The sequence below is a fragment of the Bison bison genome, unplaced genomic scaffold, assembly GCF_000754665.1.
Source record: "Bison bison bison isolate TAMUID 2011002044 unplaced genomic scaffold, Bison_UMD1.0 scf7180017864184, whole genome shotgun sequence".
Taxonomy (NCBI): Eukaryota; Metazoa; Chordata; class Mammalia; order Artiodactyla; family Bovidae; genus Bison; species Bison bison.
Genome location: NW_011494756.1, coordinates 2,852,224 through 2,871,744, shown reverse-complemented (window position 1 = coordinate 2,871,744; position 19,521 = coordinate 2,852,224). Strand labels below are relative to the sequence as shown.

Sequence of the window (19,521 nt, the reverse complement as noted above, 5' to 3'; positions counted from 1 at the left end):
AAGGTGAAAACTCTACACATGTATATATTTTGGGAAGATCCCCTGGAGAAGGGAATGGCTACCCACCCCAGTATTCTTGCTTAGGAAATCCCATGGACAGAGGAGCCTGGCGGGCTACAGTCGCAAAGAGTAGGACACACTGAGAGACTCATACTTTGACTTTGTTTGTTTTCCCCATATGTAGGCTGTCTTGAGTTCGTGCTGTGCATTGGTTTACTTCCTATTTTCTGAATATGGGCCAGCAGCTGGATTCAAGCCTATTTCCTGGTTTCCCATGGCTGCCACACGCTTCTCTCCACAGCTGGAGAAGTGGGGGCAATGACCAAACATACATGTGATGTGCCACCATTTATCGTAATTTCAAAATCGAGTGGTGAGCATCGCAGTTTAAAGAATATGTCACGAACTTCTTTCCTTATTCCTCCTATTGCTACCTTAGCTCTGTAAACCCACCTAAACACATACACACACACACGCAAACACACACTACCCTCCTGTTGCTGCCAAGGTTTTTCCTGCCCTTTTGGAGTCGCAGCCATCAGGACAGCCTTTCTGGAAGTTCCTGTGATCCATGTCCGTGTTGCCAAAGGTAAACTTAATAGCCTTCTGGTTGAGAGGGAGAGAAACCCTTAGCAAAGCTGAAGCCTTACTGGGACTGAAGGGGAAATGGCAGTGATCTCTGGGATGTATCTTGGGAGCAGAATCATTGTGCCTCCCTCCATGTTTAAATATTGGTAGGAGAGACTTCCCTGGTAGTCCAGTGGTTAAGACTCCACGCTTCCAAAGCAGAGGCCAGAGTTCAGTCCCTGGCCAGGGAATTAAGATCATGCAACATAGGTGAAAAATAAAAAATTTAAATATTGGTAGCAGTCTTCCCTTGGGATTCACCAGTGCCTTTGTAGCCAAGCTACTGGGTGATATGTAGGTAATATTTTTTGCACTTTTTTAAAAGCTGTGGAATACAGAAGAAAACTGGGGACTTGGGATAATTTAAATGAGATGAATGATTGTCTCCTTTCAATCACTTGTGCTAAAACCTTTCAAACCCTATCCTACCTGGATATCCTACCCGGATACTGTTCAAGGGCATCCCTGGTGGCTCAGATGGTGAAGAGTCCACCTGCAGTGCAGGAGACCTGGGTCCGATCCCTGGGTGCGGAAGATCCCCTGGAGAAGGGAACCCACTCCAGCATTCTGGCCTGGAGAATTGCATGGACAGAGGAGCTTGGCAGGCTACAGACCATGGGGTCACAAAGGAGCGACATTGCCGAGTGACTGAGCGTGCACATCTTGCACATACCATACTGTTTAAAAGAGTTTCTCCTAAAATGCTCATGGCAGAAGGCTGGTATGACTCCTTCTCAGTTTTCTTGAAGACCCTGAGGCTGAAGTCCTCACCCCGTGTGTAACAGGGGCAGCTCAAGCAGGAGGGCCAAGTTCTCAGCCGAGGGCCCCCCTCCTCATCACTCTGCCCCAGTGGAGTGGTGTCACTCTCCACCACCTGTGCTAGAGAGGACACGGGAACAGAGAGAGGAAGGGACATTAAGATGAGTCACTCAGGCTACTTGCGAGTAGGTTTGATTTTAAAACATGTGGGAAAGAATGTTGAAAACCAGCCAGAATGCATTGGGAGACTATCCATGCACTCAGAGTCTCCTAGAAGTATGTGGAGTTAGAGCCCACAGGGAACGGGTCCCACTGTCGCATGGTCCCAGCCCCACTCCGGGGACCCCCACAGATTGGGTCCCAAGGCTGGTGCCCCATCGTAAGCAGAGGCTCACCTATCATCCACCATGAAGGCTTTGATTTTGGGCAAAAGTTCATAAAGTTTTCTTGGAGCATTCAATGAACCGTGTACTTTAGCTCTTCTCTACTTCTCATCACACCTTTCCATTTCTTCTTAGGGTGTTCTTTGTTTTCTTTCCCTTGTTCATTCACTCAGCACTATTTATTGAGCCCTTGATGCTGCTGCTGCTTCTGCTAAGTCACGTCAGTCGTGTCCGACTCTGTGCGACCCCATAGACTGCAGCCCACCAGGCTCCCCCGTCCCTGGGATTCTCCAGGCAAGAACACTGGAGTGGGTTGCCATTTCCTTCTCCAATGCATGAAAGTGAAGAGTGAAAGTGAAGTCGCTCAGTCATGTCAGACTCTTAGCGACCTCATGGACTGCAGCCTACCAGGCTCCTCCATCCATGGGATTTTCCATGCAAGAGTACTGGACTGGGGTGTCATTGCCTTCTCTGATTTGAGCCGTTACTAATTTCCAGTTTAATTACTGATTTAATTGAGCCGAAGAATTGATGCTTTTGAACTGTGGTGTTGGAGAAGACTCTTGAGAGTCCCTTGGACTGCAAGGAGATCCAACCAGTCCATCCAAAAGGAGATCAGTCCTGGGTGTTCATTGGAAGGACTGATGCTGAAGCTGAAACTCCAGTACTTACCTCATGAGAAGAGTTGACTCATTGGAAAAGACCCTGATGCTGGTAAAGATTGAGGGCAGGAGGAGAAGGGGGCGACAGAGGATGAGATGGCTGGATGGCATCACTGACTCGATGGACATGGGTTTGGGTGGACTCCGGGAGTTGGTAATGGACAGGCAGGCCTGGCGTGCTGCAGTTCATGGGGTTGCAAAGAGTCGGACACGACTGAGTGACTGAATTGAACTGAACTACTAATTTCTAAGCCTCCATTTGGCCACTAGGGCTCCCAAGCTGAACAAGACAGTGTCCTTTCCTGGTGACCCTGTGTTCCTGTCCCATCCCATCCCCCTGCTCATGCTCACGCTGGGTTCCAGTTATTATGTTGTTATGCAGTGTTCTGCTTTCTGCACCATCTCTCCAGCCCTTCCCTGCCTTCTGGAAACACTGACCGATGGAAGAGAAGCCGTCAGGGCTTCTCAACAGAGATATCCTTGGGACACGATTCAGTAATATTTAGCACCACCTAAGAAAAGCATTTTAAACTTGTCTGCATATACTAAAGCCCTTTTACCATCTGTTAGTGGAAAATATTTAAAAGTTTGGTAAAACTCTTAGTGATTGAAATAAAACTCTTGGTGTGCGCCTTCCTCTCGTTGGGCATTAAGGGCTCACTCTGCTTTGTCTTCCTCATTGAGGGTCAGGCAATGGCCCACCCACCACCAGGCAGAGATGGACCTTGCTTTTTGGTCAGTTTTTTTAAATATCAGCAGGACTTCTGAATCTTTCAGGAGTTGTGTTTAAAATCTACTTGTGCATCCCCCCCCAGCCCAACCCCATCCTTCCTGCATTCAGGTTCATAGAAGGGTATACAAAGGCTTATTAATCACAACAGATGAGGTGGACAGGACTTAGATTTATTAAGTGGCAAAGAATAATGATGTTAAATCGCTTTAGGTTTAGATCAGATACTTGAATTGACCCTTTTTCCCTTTTTTTAAAAATGTGAGACAAGAAAAGTATATTCTGGACATTAGATGAAAAATAGGTTAATTTTTTAAAAATGAGATCATTTGGAATGGTACCAAATGGCAGACATACAGTTTAAATGCACCTCTTTAGCTAATTTCTCATGAAATCATCAAATGAAAACAAGATGATTGGGAGAGGTTTTACATTAACACCGGGACACTCAGAGTTCAACAGATAATGACTGGCCCCCTCCACAGCCTCTGCTGGCCGGAGAAGCTCATCTCCCGGAGCCCTCGGTGACTCAAAGATTTTAATTCTTGTCCTCTGGATAGAAGTGAAATCGAATGCAGCCCTTGTGTGTGATGCTCGTATTCTGACTTGTGATCGTCTACCACGTGGCCGGTCTGAGGGACCTTCCTTTGTGTCAGGGAGCCCCCTACATAGTTTAACCCTGGGCGGTGTCAGGCCCTGACTCGAGTCCAGAATTTGTGCTGCTGCTCTGAGCTCAGTTTTGTGGCTGGAAACATTGGCAAATGCCCAGCTGAGTTATCTCGGGCAGGAACCTCTTGCATTACTTGCTGATGTCGGGGAGGCAAAAACTAATTGAAGAATGCTCAGAAGAATAAAGTTCAAGTACTTTGCTCTGATGAAAAAGGATATGTTTCTTGGATCCCTGAAAGGGAACTTCCAGGTCTCATTTCAGTCTTTATGATCTTTAAAGTTTGAGTTCTGTTCTTTTTTAGGGCGTATTTTTCCTTGCAGATTCAGAACAACTAATAAAATGGAATGCTGGGTGCTCCTTATGGTGTCTTTCTGAGTTGACCTCCTACTTAGCCCTGTCCACTTAATTGTGAATTCTAGTGTCCATAGCTGTCTCCTCAGACCTTCATTAATTCTCCTTCCTAAGTTTACCAAGTAGTATACTGATAGAGAGGGGAAATGCAACTTCACTTGTGGTTTTGGTGATCCAATTCAACGGGCCAATTCGGATCGAATATTTGAAGTTTTTATAGGAATAAAACATGTGAGGGGGGTGTGTGATAGAGAGAGAGAGAGAGAGAGAAGGAAGGGGGGCATACAGAAAACCTAACCCCATAACTTTAAACAAGATTATCCTAGTGTTTAGATTATTGTGCATCTTTTTCACCTGGAAAAGATGGTCTAATTTTTTTTTTTGACATGAACCATTTTTCAAGTCTTTATTAACTTGTTGCAGTATTGTTTCTGTTTTATGTTTTGTTTTTTTGGCCATGTGGCACATGAGATCTTAGCTCCTTGACCAGGGATTGAACCCGAACCCCCTGCATTGAAAGGCAAAGTCACTGGACTGGCAGGGAAGTCCCAGTCTAATTTAATTAATCAGTGGATTGTCTGATGAATTATTTAAAGGTGTGCACAGCTTTGTGTTTCTTCTTCATAGATACTGGCTTGCTCTCATGATTTGCTGAGTTACTCCTGTGCAGTTCTAGGTGGTATGTGTGTGTGTGTGTGAGTGTGTGTGCACTGGAGGTCATTGTAAGGCTCTTCTACTGAAAAATGCTATTTTTTCCTTTTTTTAATTGAAGAGGGGAAATTCAGTTCCCTACCTCACACCACTTGTCTGCCCTGCCCTCAGCTGTGCCTGTTACCCTCAAGTCCAGAGACCGTGCATTTCATCCATTCCAGAGAATAAGTCTCCTATTGTGCTGTTCCGGGAAGAGGCAGTGGAACACTGTTCTCAAGGTTCTTGTGTTTTAGGAGAACTAGAGAAAGATTGCTGCACCGCTGTTCCCTTTCCTGGAGAGCGTTTCCTCTCTCCTTCCTTGGGAAGAGATGACCCATACATCCAGTAAGGACAGTAGGAGCCTGAATTTTCTCTCCTGGGATGTGGAAGCTGCCATGGGTGAGCCCCGGGCATCAGATTTGTTCCTCAGAGCAGGACTAGGGAGCTTTTACTCAGCTGAGGACCACTGTGGAGACACATGAAGTTTATCATTTTTTTAGTTGATGTATAGTTGATTTACAGTGCTGTGTTAATTTCTGCTGTACAGCAAAGTGACTCACTTATACATACATACATATATATATATATATGTTCTTTTTTTATATTCTTTTCCATCATGGTTTATCATTGAATGTTGAATATAGCTCTCTGTGCTATACAGTAGGACCTTGTTGTGTATCCTTTCTATATATGAAAGCTTGCATCTGCTAACCCCAACCTCCCACTCCATCCCTCCCCCTTGACAACCACCAGTCTGTCCCCTGTGTCTATGGTTCTGTTTCATAGGTTCATTTGTGTCGTATTTTAGATTCCACATGCAAGTGATGTCATAGGGTATTTGTACTTCTCTGTCTGACTTAACTTCACTTAGTATGATCATCTCTAGGTTTATCCATGTTGCTGCAAAGGGCATTATTTCATTCTCTTTAATGCCTGAATAGTATTCCATCATATATGTATGTATGTATGTGTGTATGTGTGTGTATATATATATATAGGCTTCCCTTGTGGCTCAGTTGGTGAAGAAACTGCCTGCAATGCAGGAGACCTGGCTTGGATCCCTGGGTTGGGAAGATCTCCTAGAGAAGGGAATGGATCCCTGGGTTGAGAAGATCCCCTAGAGAAGGGAATGGCAACCCACTCCAGTATTCTGGCCTGGAGAATTCCATGGACTGTATAGTCCATGGGGCCTCAAAGAGTCAGACATGACTGAGTGACTTTAACATGTATATGTATGTGTGTATATATATATATTTAAAAATTTATAATATAAGTATATATTTTTCTGACTCTTTCGCAACCTCATGGGCTGTAGCCCACCAGGCTCTTCTGTCCATGAAATTTCGCAGGCAAGAATACTGGAATGGGTTGCCCTTTCCTTCTCCAGGGGATCTTCCCAGCCCAGGGATCGAACCCACATCTCCTGCACTGGCAGGTAGATTCTTTACCTCCGAGCCACCTGTAAAGCCCATATGCATATGCTACCTCTTCTCTATCCATTCACCTGTTGATGGATGTGTAGGGCGGACAAGTTCTGTTCTTATTGCATGGATTAGGAACAGGAGAGATGGCGCCTCTGTGCACTTTTCACTTGAACTGAATGCCATCACTTCCCAGCATCCTAACTGGATTATGGATTAAGCAGTAGATAGAATATCTGATTTTGTTGTTTATCTTTGTACCACGGAGAGATGATTTGGCCAGTGTTACTTGGATCCCTGGTTTTTGAATCCGAGGAGTGAAGGGAGATGGGGGGGTGGTCTTCCCATCTGCCCTCTCCCCTCCCCTTCTCCACTTGGTTCTGTTGGTTTCAGGGCCACTTGGGGCTGGATTTGACTGTGATTCTGCTCTACCTAAAGTGCATCACTTCAATGCAGTGAGAGCTGTTACTCACGCTTCTAAACAAAATTTTAAGTAATCAACCTGACACCTCCGGGAATCAGTTCACACATACCTGGACCCCATTTTTGTGCCCAGCCCAGAACTTTTTGCGAATGGCAAGTTGAAGACAAAAGATTTTCAGTTCATCTGATTGACATGGGTATCAACTCTAGAAAGTGAAATGTTTCCATATGGAGTCATTGGTGTTGCTTCTAGAGGCTCTTTTAAGCGTCTGGTTATTCAAAACCAGTCAGGATCACGATGGCAGTCCAGAGAGAGAGAGCACAGCCAGTCATCGTTGTCTATTTCAGTACCCTGCCCGTGCTGGACCCTTCTGTATTTCAGGTTCCTGGCAAGCGTGAGCGTCCACGGCAGACTGAGGTGTCGGGGAGGGGAGAAGCACCGCACACCGCCCGTGTGCTCTGCCTCAAGCGATGCACGTGACAGACAGATATTAACCCAGTATCTTCAGAGTCGTGGGAATGAAAGCGCAATCAGAACCAGGCCCTTGCCAAGCGTGCAGCCCACAGGGGAAACAAATCTGTAAATAATAAAACTACAGCCCAGTGCAACGTCAGCAAGGTCTGAACCGTCTAGAGGTAGGAGAGAGGAGGGAAGGGTGCCGTCTGATGAAGATAAAGGAAGGCCCTCACAGAGGGATGTCTGAGTCATTTTGAAACCTGTCTAGGTTATTATCGAGAGAAGGGAATAAGGTGAGGAACCCCAGGCAGTGCTAGTGGTAAAGACCCCCCCTGCCAATGCAGGAGATGCAAGAGACGGGGGAGTTCGATCTCTGGGCTGGGAAGATTTTCTAGAGTAGGAAGTGGCAACTCACTCCAGTATTCTTGGAGAATTCCATGGACAGAGGAGCCTGGCGGGCTACAATCCATGGGGTCACAAAGAGTCTGTTGGATACACCCGAGCAACTGAGTGCAAGGTGAGGAACAGTGGGGTGTGTTTGGGCAGGTTGGCAGGGAGAGTGGGGCTGAGGGCTTATATGGGGCAGACACTAAGAAAAGGAATGCTTGTAAGGGTGTGGGTGCCCAAAGGCAGGAGTGGGCAGCGCCCGCGCACTGCCGCCATCACCACCTTCCCCGGCTGACCTCTGTGCACGTGGCTGCTGTGCTGGACCCGCCCTCTCCACCTCTTCTCCCCCTCCTTTTCTTCCCCATCCTCTGCTCTCTACTCACCCTCCCTTTCTATCTCACACAGCCCCTTGGATTCAGATGACTTCCAGTCTGTCTGTTTTCTTACTGCCTCTAAGCCATCACGACCTCCACTTCTTGTGGGAATCACAGATACTTAGCCAACATAGAGCTGAAAATCTCCCTTCATACTTCTCCCCAACCCATCTTTCCTTATTCTTGTTTGTGCGTGAAGAAGAATGTGGTGAAAGTTGCTCAATTGTGTCTGACTCTTTGTGACCCCATGGACTATAGAGGCCATGGAATTCTCTAGGCCGGAATACTGGAGTGGGTAGCCTTTCCCTTCTCCAGGAGATTTTCCCAACCCAGGGATCGAATTCAGGTCTCCTGCGTTGCAGGCGGATTCTTTACCAGCTGCACCACAAAGGAAGCCCATTCTTATTAATAGCATTTCCCAAATTTCGGAGGCTTAAAAGTCATATAATTGTTACTTTTAAAAATTTCACCTCCCCCTTACCCAGACCATACACAAGGTTTCTTCGCAACTACTGTCACATTGGTGTCTTCATTCTTGATTCAGACTCCGCCACCAGTGCCTCAGCGTTCAGCCTCTGGAGTATCTTGGGAGTCTTTTCTCCCCTTGTGAACAGCAGTTCAGGCTCTCATCATCTCCTTGCTTGGATTGCTGTTAATACAGAAAGTCCCCTCCACTCCCCATTTCCATTTCTGCCAGTCCCTTTGTCCCATATAAGCATCCCTGCCCGATTGCCCTTCCAAAATGTCGTCTGATCATACTGCTTCTCCAAGCAAACCCCTGCTAAAGGCTGGATTCTCACAGGCTCCCCATTTAGGACCGGCTTCGAGGTTCAGCCTTTAAGATTCCATGTTCTGCTCTGACCCCCCTCCAGTGTAATTTCTCTGGAATATAATCTGATGCTCTTTGCTAAACAGGATGTTAAATGGAAGATCTGGCTTCAGTAACAAGGTTACCGCATTGAAGAATTTTTTAGAAATGTGAAAACTCCTGGCCTAGAGTCAGAAAGTAGAATGATGGTTGCCAGAGACTGAGGGGAGGGAAAGATGGAGAGTTAGTGTTTTATGGGTAAAGTTTCAGGGGAGAGATGAAAAATTCTGGAGCTGGGTAGGGGTGATGGCTGCACAGCAGCGTGAACGTACTTACTGCCACTGAATGGTATGCTTGAAAATAGTTACAACGATCCATTTATGTTACATGTATTTTACACACACACACGCCTTGTACTTCTTAGTCAAATGGAGAGAGTATAAAAGTGAGAGGTTATTGGAGGTTGGGGCGAGGGGATTTTGTAGAGAACTGGGCTGTGATTCCCCCACTGCAGGGAAATGGGGACAGGAAGAGGGGTTCCAGCCTCTCACCTCATATCTGCAAGGGACATTATCTGCAGAGTCGGTCACGTGTTTTCCTCAGTGGGGAGCCTCATGGCCTGGCACCTGACAAGGTTGAGAGATGGCAGACTGTCTTGGTGTGGTCTGCATGGGGCCTGAACTCACTCTCTTTGATCAAATGAAGAGGCAGGTGTTCCCTGTGGCCCCAGCGTGGACCGGATTCCCACAGGAGGGTCACCAGGGATGTTATCAAAAATGCTGTCTAGGAGCTGCCTGGAGACTTGATGGCACCCTTGCCCATTTGCGAGATGGAGGCCTGCAAGGGTGTCCCTGGGGGCAGTGGGGGAAATCAGTGAGCCCAGACTAGAGGGCGTTCAGCCAGGTAAAGAATGCTGGGGGTAATCACCACCAAGTCAAAAGTCTTGGAAGACCCCATGGGCGAATCCCATAGGAGAGATGTCCGCCAACCTAAAGAGGGTAAAACCATTCTAGAACAGGGCAGTGAGCTTTCCCTCCCCTCATCTCTCCTCCCACCACCTCCCCGCTTCTCTGATTCTGGGGTCTGGAAGGACAGCTAGTGTAATGGGGAGAAGGCAACAAGACAGGGAGAGGGAGCCGACCCCACCACTCCCCCCATCTCGGGCATCCTGGGGACCCTTCCAGGGAGGAACAGGGATCACCTTCACAAAAGGGCTGAGCTGTGGATTAACCCATAGGGCTGAGCCTGCTGTATCCTGAAACAAGAACATTATTTTTTTTTGCTATTTAAAGGGTTGTTAGGCCTTGCATTATCTAAGCATTACCAGGTTTTAAGCCTGCCTGAGTTTTCACCCAGGAACAAGAGAAGAATGTTTTCCTGCTGGGCAGGTTTAAAGATTGGCAGACAAAGAGAGTTGCTCTTACGTTGACGCCCCCAAGTCCTGCTCAGTCAGGGAGCCCGTTGCACCTCCCAGCTTTGATGCTCCAGACAGACAGACAATGTGATATTCCCTGGATGCTCCTGGTCGAGTACAATTCCACTTCTGTGCTTTGGTTTCTGATCTTCCACGACTCCTCTTCCCACCCTGCATTTGAATTTTACTCCTCGTATGAGAGGGCTATTGATACTTGTCTGATCATCTGTCCATTTGGATTTAAACTGCTTGAGGGCAAGAACCACGTCTTATTTACCCCTGAATACCATGAATCAGCCGTCATGGTTCTGAGTACATGGCAGACGTTTAAAAAAAAAAGCGTATAGAATAACCAAGTGACTGATGAATGAAATAACCCAGTTTGATATTTGTGTTTATGAAGGCGGGAAAGAAAACAGTGTTACGGCATTCCCATTGCTTTTTTCTCCTCTGTTGCCAAGCAGAGTTTGAGTGTGGTTTGTTGGAGTCACAAACAACTCTTCTGATGCTTCCAGGCATGCACACTGTTCTGTGTACCTCTAAAGAGGAAGTAGTGGCTTTCTACCAGTACATGAAATTGTTTTCCATTAAAAAAAAAAAAAAAAACAACTACATGACAAGATACCCATATTCATCATAGAAAATTATAAAATACAAATAAGCATTGTACTAAACAGTCACCTGCAGTCCACCTCCCAGGCATCACCTCCTTTTAACACTCTCCCATCTTTTCCCATATGCCAAGTTCTCTGTTGAAATAGCAGTAGAGACCACTGGAGTCAAATTAATATTTGTCTTATCATTTTAGGAAGAGATTCCAGAGGAATCGGAAATGTGTGTGAAGGGGGAAGATGTTGGGAAAGAGTAAAATCCTGGGTGTGTAGACATGTCCCTGGGTGGGGAATTCAAAGCTAAGAGTGAGTGAAGTGATGAATTCAACCCTTGTTATGTTAGAATGCTGTTGCTGTTTAGTCGCTAAGTCGTGTCTGACTCTTTGCGACCCCATGGACTGTAGCCCGCCAGGCTCCTCTGTCCATGGGATTTCCCAGGCAAGAGTACTGGAGTGGGTTGCCATGCCCTCCTCCGGGGCATCTTCCCAAGCCAGGGATCAAACCCGCATCTCCTGCTTGGGGATTCTTTACCAGTGCGCCTGCTGGGAAGCCCCTATATTACCATGCTCCACACAAAAGGGAGCGAGCTGGGGACCAAGAAAGAAATGTAGCAGAAACTTTGTTCCCGTCAGCCCACCTCCTGCATCCTCGGCCAGCTGGGCTGAGATACTGTTGAACCAAGCTGGAACTTAGAAGGAGCTTCTTTCTTCTTTGCCTTGGGTGCTAATTAAATGGGGTCAGAGGAGAAGGGGCAAAAACAAAGAGTGTGGCAAAACTTTACAGCCGTATTTTTCCATTGGGGAGATTTTGCCCCCCAAAGGACTTTGGAGATGTCTGGAATTGGTTGTCACAATTAGAGGACTGGTGCTTCTGGTACCTAGTGGTTAGAGACCAGAGATGTTGCTGAACATCCTGCAGTGCACAGAACAGCCTCCCACGGCAGGGAAGTGTCTGGCTTCAAATGTCCGTAGGTTCAGAAATCCTGCCTTTTAAAAAAGGTAAGAAGACACTTGGCAGTGATGCTATTGCGTGGAAGTGCAAGGACTATACAAATATTTATTGAATTATGTCTCACTTGCCCACTGAGCTGTCAGTTTGAAAACTTCTCAGTGAGTCTGGGGTCTGTCAGGTAGATTTACAAATGCTAAAGGTTTTTTAACAGCCATCAGTGTTTTGTGCAGTTTTGAAAGGTCAAGACTTGTCATAAGAAAGAGAAGAAAGCACTTCAGGGAAAAATCATACTTGAAATTATCCCAAGTAGCTTTTATACAACTGATTTGTTAGTAACATCACAAGTCAGATTGCTTCAGGTGACCAATGAGAAAGGAAAGAGATTGAAGGTATTTTCCTTCTCTGTCTTTGAGTAGCTTTGAATGACTGAAATGACTGTGGTTCCCCTCTCACCTTTCCCTCACCCCACAGTAAATGCCACCAGTTTCAGGTAACTAACATGTGGCCTATTATTTTGCATTAAGTTCAATAAAAACATCTGTGAAATCTATAAGTCATAATTCAGCTCCCCCCAAAGTTGGTTTTTTAGAATATGTTCTACCCTAAATTAGCCAGAGGACTTTTATTCAGTGTACTCATGTTTAAACATAAGGAAGCTTTGTGCCCAATATGGAGGGAGAAGGGATACTATATTAATTTCATTGTTATTTCAGGTCTGTTTCAATCTGAACTACTAGGTTGTCTGAACTAGCCAAGTAATGTTACCAGTTAGTAATATCATCTTTAAAATGTTTAAATTTAACAATCTGTTATTCAGAGCATCTATGAATTGTTAGGATGATTGAAGTATTTTTGATATGAAACAAAGGGCTTGGAAACTGGTACTTAATGGGGTAAGCAAAATTAGCTTGGGCTTCCCTGGTGGCTCAGTCGGTAAAGAATCTGCCTGTAATGCTGGAGGCCTGGGTTCGGTCCCTGGGTTGGGAAGATCCCCTGGAGGAAGGCATGGCATCCCACTCCAGTATTCTTGCCTGGAGTGTCTCCAGGGACAGAGGAGCGTGGTGGGCTACAGTCCATGGGGTCGCAAAGAGTTGGAGGCAACTGAGCGACTAAGCAGACAGCAGAAAGTGGACATTTTTCGTCTAAGAATTCTGCCTAAAATGTCACCCAAGCTGCAGAGAAACATGAAGTGTTACTTTAGTGTTTCAGGTAATTTTAGTGTTACTTGAAGATGTGATAGTTCCTGTGGTTAGCCATACCTTGAAGCACGGTGTCGTATTTCACTAAATATTTTGATTCTAAATTAAATCCAGATTTAACTAATATATTATTTTTTATCTTTGTTGTATTAAAATGTTTAAAAATATGAAAAATAAAACATTTGAAAGCTGATGGACAAAACTGATTTCATTAAATCCAGGAGTGGAAACAGGTGATTTTTAATCCAGGAGCAAAGCTGGGGAAAAGGGGCTTTTGGGGAGATAAATAATAGAGCTTCTTTCTGGCTTTGCTCTTTTTATGTTTGTTAAGTTGTTGTTGTTTTTTTTTTTTCCTTTTTTTTAACAAAATGAATCCCTTTCTAGCATCGCTTTGAGTTTGTCCTCGGGCCTTGGAATGACTGGCAAGGTTCAGAGACATCATTATGTACCTGTGACACTGACCCCACTGTTTATTTTCCGAATCCTGAGTAGTTTGAGGGGACACAAAGAGGGCACTGTGTGTGCTGACTGCGCCTATGGGTGATCTAAGGGAAGGTCAGGATGGCTGTCAAGTCCCCAAATCTCTTAAGGGGTCAGGGGGTGCAGTTAGGACTCAAGAAAGAATTAGATGGGCCAGAAGTAAAGGCATAGAAGCCAGGCATGTAACTTGGAAAGCTTTATATTCTTCTTTTCTCTTCCTTTTTTTTTTAGGATGATCAAATCAATGGACTTGGTTTTTATGAGCATCACAGACATGCAAAGAAAAAAGAAAAAAAAAAAAAACAACTTGACAGGAATGTGGGGAGAGGGATCTAAATTAAATATAACGGTTGCCTGCAGTTTAATTGCTGACAAAAATCAGGTCATTTTCTCTGAGAAGCACGTGTAATACGTCAGGAAGAAAAAAAGCACAATTAGCACACTTCTTACATGAAATCTTATGGGTAGCACCCTATTAATTTTCTTTTATTAAAAATGCTCCTCTATCTTCTTTATTGCAAATCAGTAATCTGCATATACTTGACTTTCACCTGCCTCATACTTGGCAAGGAGAGCCTAGCTTTCTCTGACTACCCCACTTGGAGCAATGAGATTTCCCTGTCATATTTCCTAACTGTCCCACAGATCTGCACTTGCTTACTATTGCCTCTTACTGTTATGTCTGTCATTATCTGTCTATTTATCCATCCACTGGGCTGGCCAAAAATTTCATTCCAGTTTTCCCTTAGGACCTTAAGGAAAAACCCAAATGAACTTTTTGGCCAACCCAATATGTATTTATCTATCCATCCATCCATCACAAATGACCACCAACTTGGTAGCTGAAACCAACAGAAATGGGAGCCAGAAGTCTGAAATCTGAAGGTTCTAGGGGAGAATCTTTCTGCACTCCTTCCAAATTTCTATTGGCTCCAGGCAGTCCTTAACTTGTGACTGCAAAACTCCAGTCTCTGTCTCCGTCTGTTTGGGCTTCTGTACCAGAACATCATGGACTGGGTCGCTTGTAAACAACAACAATATATTCCTCGCAGATCTGGCATCTGGGAGTCGAGGATCAAGGTGCCAGCATGGTCAAGTGAGAGCCTTCTTCCTGGTTCACTGTCAGGCATCTTTGCCCTGTGTCCTCACATGGAAGAAGGGGCAAGGGAGCTCTCCAGGGTTTTCTTTACAAGGGCACTAACGCAGTGCATGGGGGATGGCTCCTCGTGACCTAATCACCTGCCAAAGGCCCTACTTCCAAACACTGTCACATTGGTGACTAGGCTTCGACATACTAACTCGGGGGTGGGAATCCCAGCATTCGGTCTGCAGCACTGTGTCTGTCCCCATGCGGCCTTCTCCACTGTGCCTCTGTCTCGTTCTCATCCGTGTACAATATGGACACCTGTCATTGGATTCAGGGCCTGCCTAGGTAATCCAGTCTGTCATCTATCTAGTCCTTTTTGGATTTTTTTAGGTTTTCCAGAATGCTTGAGTGTACAGTGTACAGTAATAGCTAACAAATGTTTACTGATTTGAAAGTGTGGCCTTTTTTTAAAGTGACCCAAATTAATGGCTGGGCTAATTGTCCCACCTTGTTTCCAGGGTGTTCTCTCATCAACGCTAAGGAACACATGTCCATAAAGACACTCTCGCCTTCCAAAGTAAATGTATGTTTCAAGCTAGAGACCAAATGTTCAATAGCCACACCTAAGCTAGAGCAGTCAGCAGGTTGAACTGTTATTATAACTTGTAGGATTGCTGTTTTCCTAAGTGTTACTCCTTGGGCTGCAATTAACTTCCTAGGTGGTCTTGAGGATTACTAGCTCCCATCAAGGTGTAAATGTCTCGGTTGCATCAACCCTACTTATTCTTTATTAATTTAGGTGCCCTGGAAAAGAAAGAAAAAAATATTGATCAGAGCTTTCGAAAGAGGGGGAGAAAATCATAGTATGAATATGCTCGCTCTTACTTGATTCACTGAAGCTGAGTATGTTAGAAATATAAAACAAGGGCAGATATTCGTTGTGTTCTCTGTAAGTTCTAGAAGCAACATGGCAGAGAAGAAATAGCGTGTGACAGTGCTTGCGAGGCTGCAGTCAGGAAACCTGGTTCTAGATCTGGGAGACATTCACCCTGCTTCTGCTGCCATTTGTGTGGCCTTGAGCAAGTCACTTGACCTCTCCAAGCTTCCGTTTCCTACCTTTTCCAGAAGTCAGATGAGTTAAACCAGTTGCTTTACAATATTCTGTTCATCTCTGCTGTACAACAAAGTGAATCAGCTGTATGTATACATAAGTCCCGTCCCTCGGGAGCCTCCCTGCCGCCCCTCTAGCTCATCGCAGAGCACCGAGCTGAGCTCCCGGTGCTGCACAGCAGCCTCCCACCAGCTGTCTGTCTCACCCTCGGCAGGGTGTATATGCTGGTGCTGCTGCCCCAGTTCACCCAGCCCCTCCTCCCCACCGCTGGGTCCTCATATCTCTTTTCTACGTCTGCATCTCCATTCCTTCCCTACAGATAGGTTCATCCGTAACATTTTTTGTAGATTCCACATATATACATTATTATATGACACTGTTTTTCTCTTTCTGACTTGCTTCACTCTGTGTGACAAGAGTTCTAGGTTCACTCCATGGTGCTACAAATGACCCAGTTTCATTCCTTTTTTATGGCTGAGTAACACTCCATTATGTACACCTCTTCTTTATCCACTCATCTGCTGACGGACATCTAGGTTGCTTCCATGTCCTAGCTATTAAAAATAATGCTTCAGAGAACATTGGGGTAACGTGTCTTTTTTTAATATAAATTTATTTATTTTAATTGGAGGTTAATTACTTTACAATATTGTATTGGTTTTGCCATACATCAACATGAATCCGCCACATGTATACACATGTCTTTTCGAATTACGGTTTTCTCAGGGCATATGCCCAGGAATAAGGATTGCTAGGTCGGTCGTAAGGTTAAACTAGAAGGTTTTCAAACTGTGTTCCAGTGTGCCACGGTGCTTTCTTCTTAACCACTCCCTTGTGGTTCTCTCTGTGATAAAAGACTGGGTTTGGTTCAGAATTAAGAAACTCTAGCATTTTTGTTCTTCATTCACCTGTTTGCAGCGGAAAGCTACAAGGACACTCAGATGGTGAAGATTAAAGAGGAGCCTATGGAGGTTGACATCCAGGACTCGCAGGTCTCGATATCACCCAGCCGCAATGTTGGCTACAGCACTTTAATCGGGCGAGAGAAAACGGAACCCTTGCAGAAGCTGCCAGAAGGCAGAGTACCCCCGGAGAGAAACCTCTTCAGTCAGGACATCTCCGTGAAGATGGCTTCCGAGCTGCTTTTTCAACTCTCAGGTACGTTTTCTTGCAGGAAAAAAAAAAGTCAATAGTTGGGACTGATTTGAGGGAAAGCCACTCTAATAAAGTAAAAAAAACACCTGCATAGTAGGCTTTTTTAGACAGAAATCCATTTTGTTACTTTAACATGGATTCCGCCACTCAAATGAACAGTCCATCAGACGCTGCCAAGTCAAACTCCTGCCAAACTTTCTTTAATAAATAGTTAAGAATCATTTGAAATTAGAACTCTATTCAGTTCCATGCAAAAGATCCCTGCTGCATGGATGAAATATCTCACCTCTAGTTTTGTTTAGGCAGTTGATCTGATTAACAGCCTTTTTTTTTTTTCCTAATGTGCAAAAGATTAACTTCAGTTTACTCTAACAGTGGCTGAATTACCGTGAATTCCAAAGTAGTGTGATCGGAATTAATGAGATTTTACTATATCTTGCCCCTGCAAAAAAAAGCCAAGGAAAGGGAAAAGTAAAAGATGAAACTGTAAGGACTCTTTCCCCAGCTATGACCTGGTAGAACATTTTCTGTAAACCAACCTTTTCTACTTTGACTACTTAGAATTCAAAGTCTAGAAGTCAGTTGCTAGCTCAGCTAAATGTCTTGATAGAATAGATAAGGGTCCTAGAACCTAAGTTGTTCCCTTTATTACCTCTTTCAAGCAGCATCCTCTTCATTGTTATCAAATTTAATGTGCTGTTACTGTTTGAATGTGATTGAGATGAATGAAGGAGACTCATGTAAGATTCAGACTTATATAGAAACACAGATACTTTATCTTTGGTCAAGCATTGGCCTACATACTGAAATTCAGGCATCAGTAGCGTTTGTCACTGATGTTTCATGAACTCTGTTTTGCTATGACTTGCAGATTTAAAACACCCATTATTTAAATGCCACATTATTTAAGTGCTAACTTTTCTCCACTAAGAAAAACCCCAGAAAAAGGAAAGAAGCTAGGATCTGTATGCCATTCTCATAGCTCATTCTCTCGTTGGCCTTGTGACACTACCCATAGCCGTGAAGTTACTTGTTGGTGCTGAAGATGGTGGCTGTGGGTTCTCAAACAAGAACTGTGCTTGTGCAGAGCTCAAAGAGGTGGAAACAGTGAAGTCAGTGAACTGAATAGGCCATATAGTTCTTTGCAAGTTCCAAATATGCTCCAAACATGCAAGATGCTTTTCTTTAAAGAAAGAAAAAAAGCAAAACAGGCTGAATGCATCTCTAAAAACAATGTAATTTTGTGAGTGATTTGGCCGTTCAGATTTGCAGAAGTGAGGCCAGTGAGGCTCTTTTCAAAAAGTCTCCGTCTCCAGCAGAGACATTATCACGGTCTACTATCAGCTCAAAACTTTGTGTCTGAGAGTTCTCACCCTGGTGCTGTCACTGACCGCCCCGGTGACCTCAAGCAAGTCATTTAGCCCCGATTTCCTGCTCTCTCAAAGAACCCTGCCTGTGAATCCAAATTCACCCTCATTGTCACTGTTGAGTGGACAGAAAGGAGTCGTCCACACAAACATGTACACAGCAGCCTCAGACCAGTGTTTAAAAGCATGGGAAAGATAGCATTAATCTTTGTTTACATTTTCTCCCCGAATCCATGAGATTAGGGGTTTTTCGCTTGCCCTGCCGTTGAAATCTGAAACCCTTGTAGAGGTGGCCAGTTTTCCTCTGGAGACTTAAAAGAAGCCATTGAGAGCTGTGACAGTCAGAAGCCTCACATTTGAACTGGTTAGGGAAGACCAGAGGTCAACTTTTGTGCTCTTAAAAGCTAATTAAATAATTTCTGACAGCTGGTAGATACAGACCTCAAGACGGAGTAAGGGAGAGTTTACCTCCCCTCGTCTAATGATATTTTTTTGTCCCCTGTGACATTTATCAGAATAAGCGCTCAATGACTCTCACACCCAGAGGTCTTAACGACTGTTTTTATAGCCTGCCTCACAAAGGGGCCTGACAATACGGAATGCTTAAAGGTTGTCATCAAAGTCAGAAGCAGAACAGTTGCAACAACTGCAGTTTTCATGCTGAATCAGAGAAAAACAGACATTTTTCAGTTGGGGGAAAATATAATCGAAATAACTATCTTTGTGCACGTCTGTGTGTGTGTGGGTGTGTGTGTGTGGTATGTACATGTACTTACTGAGGCCTGATGAAAATCAGACACATGCTTGTAGTTTGTTAATAACTCTTTCCCTTTGATTGGTTTTTAATCAACTATTTTGGTAGATGCTGTTGACATGCTTCTGTTGCCTGTCTTTATCAGTAAGACAGGAGGGGTTTGACTGCTTGAAAGAGAAACCAAAAGAAAACCACAAGAGAGAAAGAGGTGTGGAGGATGTTTCTGCTTCAGCCTTAAACACACAGATTAAGTCAGAGCAACCTAAGAGATGTCTGTTTCATTCTCTCTCTTTACAGAGAAGGTGAGCAAAGAGCACACTCAGAAAGAAAACACCATCCGGACGACCACCAGGTAGGCCACCGGGGGGTCCCCTCGGAATACCCGCTGTGGGAGTCATCAGGCCCGCATCACAGTTTGAACAGCGTTCTTCAAACCTTTTTCTTTCACTGGGTTCAGAAGTCACCCCCTTTCCACCGTTTTGGGTTTGAACGTGGTTGGTGGAAACAGTAGGGAAAGCAAAGGACCCCAAGGGGAAAGACCATTCATAGTTATTAAACATCTGAGGGTGTCACTGTGCTGCGAGTTTTCCTTATGCTATTTTTTTTTAATTCCTTACAATGATATTGTAAAGTGGATACTTATTATCCTC

General features: G+C 44.7%; 1 protein-coding gene across 1 annotated transcript in view; it reads left to right on the top strand.

Moving 5' to 3' along the window:
• Nucleotides 1-19,521, top strand: part of ZNF827 (zinc finger protein 827) — a gene marked incomplete at its 5' end in the record, with an annotated part of 157,663 nt that overhangs the window by 49,197 nt on the left and 88,945 nt on the right. The window contains 2 exons of the mRNA XM_010843699.1: nucleotides 16,514-16,753; nucleotides 19,169-19,223. Coding sequence (XP_010842001.1) covers nucleotides 16,514-16,753; nucleotides 19,169-19,223 — 295 coding nt within the window. The remainder of the gene's footprint in view (nucleotides 1-16,513; nucleotides 16,754-19,168; nucleotides 19,224-19,521) is intronic.